Below are 5,104 nucleotides of genomic sequence, written 5' to 3'. Positions count from 1 at the left end.
GGATTGATTCAGTGACTGGGGTAATCGGGATGGGTGTGTCAGAGGCAATGAGATTGGCACAGGATAGAGCAGGGTTTAGGGCTGTTGTACATGGGGTCGCTATGAGTTGCAAGCAACTTGACGGCACATAACAACAACAACAACAACAACAACAAAACACTAACAAAAAAGGCATAAATGTCCCTTCTTCCTTCCTTCTAATTTGAACATAGATGCCTTACACTGTAGCAGCCCTATTATAACCAAGCATGATAAGCTCAAAAGAAGATTTGCTGTCCGGTGTTGCCTCCATCCAGATTATTCATTAGGAGATAAACAGCCACTAATTGGAAGCAGGTGTGGTATCCACTTCCTAAACGACATGCCCCCAGAAACTCTACGAACATTGAAAAATGTTGATGGTTGTAGAGGGGGCTTCAGGCCTTTTGTTCATGCTATGAGTTGTGCTTGACTCAAAGGTGATCATCAACAAAAACAATTTAAGTAACTGTCAGTTTTCTGACTTGATGCCAAGAGCCTTCCCAACGGAATACACTGCCTCTTCCCTGTGCTCAGAATACTGATCACTCTGCACTAGTCCTTTGCCTGTTTTGCTGGTTTTTGAGAAAAACCAGCTTATTGTGAGGCAGGCACCCAACTAAGAGTTTTACCAGTATGAACACATCTTCACAACCGTAAGTGATCAATGAGGTAGGTAGCTCTGGTGGCTTCAAGAGAAAAAGAGCTGTGTTGTTAACCCAAAGAGAGATGGTTTGAAATCACCAGCTGTTCTGCAGGCAAAAGATGGGCCATCTTCTCCTGTGCAATTAATTTCCAGCCTCTGGAGACCCTCTGCAAGGTCAGCTCTGAGTCTCTTGGGACTCTTCAGCACATAGCAACACCTGGCCAACAAGGAGCTTTTAAAGGCTCTTCAAATAACTAAAAACCTGCTTCTGTAAAAGACTTAGAGTTTTGGAAACCCTTTGGGGCCATTTCCCTCTACCCTACAGATAGGGTTACTATGAATTCGAAATTGCACCCCTGGAATGGATTCTGTCCTGCTGCTCTTCAGCCCATTTGGGAATATTTTCTTTGTTATGTTGAGGAAAACGTCTTAGTGTAGGGTGTGTCTTGAGTCAATCTTTTTTGAGACTTAAGAAGGAGCAGAAAAGAAGAATCGATGTCTTTGAGTTGTGGTGCTGGAGAAGAATCCTGAACAAACCATGGACAGCCAAGAAAACAAATAGGTCTGTCTTGGAGAGGGTGAAAGCAGGTTTCTCTTCAGAGGCTAGGATTTTGATGCTCTGTCTTACTTACTTTGGTTTGGTGGCTTGGTGGTGGTGGTGATGTTGTTGCCGTTGTGTACCATCAAACCAGATCCAACTGGCACAGGAGGAAATTGTCCCTCCTTCTCCAGCGGAGCATCTGGTGGATTCGAACCACGCGTGTCTTCAGGATTGCAGCTCAGCTTCTTGCCACTAAGCCACCAGAGCACCTCACATAATTTGGGCACATGGCCAGGAGGGACAGGTCCTTGGAGAAGGACATCATGCTTGGAAGGGTGGAGGGAAAGCACAGGAGAGGAAGCCCAAAGGCACACGGTTTGAATTCTACTAGTTACTCGACGGAGAAGGATGGGTAATCTCCTCCCATAAGATTAACTGTCTCTGGAAACCCGCCGGAGGATCTAGCTATGGGTCGATTCTGACTCGATAATACACAACAACAAAAGGAGCTAAGTAAGGAAATGAAGAAGCAGATGGAATAGATGCCACGTCACATGAAGATCATCAAGAAACTGAGGAATAGAAGCTGAAGGACCTACTTTCAGAGCCAACTGAGAAGAGAAATAGTTCCTATAGAGCTGGTGCCTTGTTTTCAGACATCACAGTAACAAACTTCTGAGAACATTAGTTTGTTAAAGCCGCCCCTTTGTGGTACTTCTGCTACAGAACTGGATAACAAAGATGTTAAGGGAAGGGCTTCCTCTCCTACTCTTCCACTCCTGACTTGCCCTCTTTTTTACTTCAGCAGAACCCAGGTGTCCCTGTTACAAGGGAGTCCTAATCCTAAAGCCTGCCCATCCAGCACACAGAGGGTAGGTGGTCAGGTGAAAGAAAAGAACCAGAGTTTCCTTCCTCTGGCTCAGAAACCCAGGAAACAAGATCAACTTGTGAGCTTGCTTTTCATGTGAGACCTTTCTCCTTCAGCAAAGTACTTCATGTCTCCCCACATCAGCAAAGTACTTTATGTCTCCCCACACCAAAGAGCAGATATTGTGTGCACAGAGGGATTGGTGCTGTCCTGGCCCCCAATGCTCAATCCCCTGTCTTCCCTACACCGCCCCCCAAGATTATGGTGTTTAATTATTAGAGAAGTGATAGTTTACAATTCAGAATCAGACACAACCCAGGATACAGTTCATCAGTCAGAACAATTTCTTCTCAATCCTGACTTCAGACAGGTCCTTCTCTAGTCCACATCCTCAGCTCTTTTTCAGTCTTCCTTATTCATTGTCCAGCTTTCACATCCACATTAGACAATTTAAAAGACGACAGATTGAGTCACCTTAGGCAACAACAAAGTGACAGCTTTGTTTTTTAAGAATTTGATGAGATAGTTTGCAGCTGATTTTCCAAATGCAATATATAATGTCTTGTTTCCATGGGTGTTGATTGTTTGATGCAAGTAAAATTGTTGACAATTTCAATATTTTCTCTCCTAATTATCATGTTGCTTACTGATCAAGTTATAGAGTATATATCATCATTAATGTTGTTAGAGGCTGTCAAATCAGCTGACTCACAGCAGCCCTACATAAAATAAAACTGTTCTCCCAACTAGTAAAAGCAGCCAAATGATCATATTTACCTTTGCTAATGGAGGCGTGGCCACCATGCGGGCCAGCGGGACGGAAGCCAAAATCAAGTACTTAGAGGAACTGTGTGCTCCACCTGGAAACAGTGATCCTGAGAAGCTAAAGAAGGAGCTGAATGAACTAGTCAGTGCTCTCGAAGAACATTTTTTTCCAGCCACAGAAATATAACCTGCAGCCAAAGGGGGAGTAAAACATTCCACCCGCTTCTTTTCGCCCGCAGGTTGGAATATTTTAGTCCCCGGTCTTTTACGGACAGCTGCAAAATCCTTAATAATTACAATGACCAAGGTGTAGGACAGGGTCACAAAAGTTGAGTTGTCCTGTCTCAGGAGATCCCCAGCCCTCCCGTATGGGTGTTGGGAAGGGGACTCTGGGAAATGCTGAGAGCTGAAAGGGATGCGGCAGGACTCCCTGCTCCCCTAGTGCCCCAAATTACTGTAAGAGGAATCGCAGACCTCGGGAAAGGCAGGCAATTCCTCCAAGGACGTTTCCAGAGTCCCTTTTCCTCGCCACTCCCCACCCCTAACAGGGTCGGCCTCGGACCCGACTTTCCTCCCCGTCCCTTCCCTAACCTCACACACTCAGGTGGCGACACCTACTCAGGACCATCGCGAGTGTCCCCCTAATAGGATCAGCTGCTCCCCCAGCGGGTCCCGAGACCACAAAGCGCCGATTAAGAATCAGAGCTGTCACGCAGGGCAGAGAACAGCAAGAGTCCGATTGGCTGAGACAAGGTGCGGGGCGGGACCTCTGTACATTTACTTCCGCTTCCGGCGCAGTGGGGGGCCTCTCGTAGTCCGGCTTAGCGTTGAAGCTCGAAGCTTGTGTCGTCGCTGGTTCCGAGCAGGTTCGAGGTGAGTGGGCCGGTGGAGGAACGAGGGGACGCGGCGAGGGGACGGGGCTCGGCCGCCGACGTTCCGCGGGCCTGCGACAGGCGAGGCCGGGACAGGGAAGCGGCGGCGGGCGTCCAGGGGACATGGCGGGGGTAGGGAGGCCCCCGCCGAGGCCCGCGGGCCTGCGGCACCGGGTTGAATCCCGGACGACGCGGGGCTTGGGGTTTGGAGTGGGTAGTAGGGAAACGCAGTGATTTGGGGACCTGAGATACATGGATTGGGGCTCAGGGAAACCCCTGGAGTCGTGACTCTGCCTCCCCGCTTTCCTCAGCCTGTGTAGCCGCAGCCAGGATGATCGAGGTGGTTTGCAACGACCGTCTGGGCAAGAAGGTCCGCGTTAAGTGCAAGTATCCTTTGGCGATGAGAAGCAATGACGGGGGGTGGCGTGGGGGATGTGCTTGGCACGGGGATTGGGCGGGGGGCGATGTTGTGGTTTTAATTAACCCGGGGCGTGGTGGGTGGAAATGCCCTCCACTGCCCACTCCCTCCCACCACCGTTTTCCTTAACGCACCTGCCCAGCACTGATGACACCATTGGAGATCTTAAGAAGCTCATCGCAGCCCAAACCGGCACCCGCTGGAACAAAATTGTCCTTAAGAAGTGGTGAGTGTAGTGGGGGCGGTGGGGCTGGAGGTTTGCATTGGTGGAGGGCAGCATGCAGGTCGCCCTTTTGCATAAACACTCAGCCTGCCCTGGAGGGTGAAGCGCCTTCTGGATCCTTCTCTGAAAAACCTTTATCCCACAGGTACACCATTTTCAAGGACCACGTGTGCTTGGGCGACTGTATCCTTTGACTCTGTAAGAAAGCCTAAACAGGTTATGTGTATATTGTTGTTATGTGCCGTGGACTCAACCACGACTCATAGTGACCCTATGCATGGTAGTAGCTCTGAACCCTGCTGTATCCTGGGCTAATCTCACTGTCTCTGACACACCTACCCTTATTACCCCAGCTACTGTGTCAGTCCATCTCATCTGGGGTCTTTGCTGGCCCTCCACTCTTTACCAGCATGATTTTCTTCTCCAAAGACCAGTCCCTCTTGGCAGCGTACCCACAGCATGTGCATAAGGTATTTAAATCTATGTGGTGCCTGGTCAGCTTAGGAATGAGCCATCTAATTGTTGTGTTAGCTGGTGTGATGTTGTTTGTGTGTGTGTGTGTGTGTGTGTGTGTTTTGTTTTTTTGGTGAGATGTTTTGACTAGTATTAGGACACTTGGGCTCAGAGGGTGTTGTGGTTGAGGCATTCACGTGTGAAACTCAAAGATGAGGAGTTTAGAGCTGCTAGATTCTCACCACTGGACCAATTGGCAGCATCAGGATGGATGGTGAAGAGATTGAGATTGTACACAGC

General features: G+C 48.8%; 1 protein-coding gene across 1 annotated transcript in view; it reads left to right on the top strand.

Annotated features, from left to right (window-relative positions):
* Positions 1 to 4,041: 4,041 nt before the first annotated feature.
* Positions 4,042 to 5,104, top strand: part of LOC102851224 (ubiquitin-like protein 5-like) — a 3,022-nt gene continuing 1,959 nt past the window's right edge. The window contains exons 1-3 of the mRNA XM_006898758.1: positions 4,042 to 4,097; positions 4,271 to 4,354; positions 4,497 to 4,534. Coding sequence (XP_006898820.1) covers positions 4,042 to 4,097; positions 4,271 to 4,354; positions 4,497 to 4,534 — 178 coding nt within the window. The remainder of the gene's footprint in view (positions 4,098 to 4,270; positions 4,355 to 4,496; positions 4,535 to 5,104) is intronic.

The sequence above is a fragment of the Elephantulus edwardii genome, unplaced genomic scaffold (genome assembly GCF_000299155.1).
Source record: "Elephantulus edwardii isolate Elephantulus edwardi_28Jun2011 unplaced genomic scaffold, EleEdw1.0 scaffold00237, whole genome shotgun sequence".
Classification (NCBI taxonomy): Eukaryota; Metazoa; Chordata; class Mammalia; order Macroscelidea; family Macroscelididae; genus Elephantulus; species Elephantulus edwardii.
This window is presented reverse-complemented; position numbering and strand designations above follow the sequence as displayed.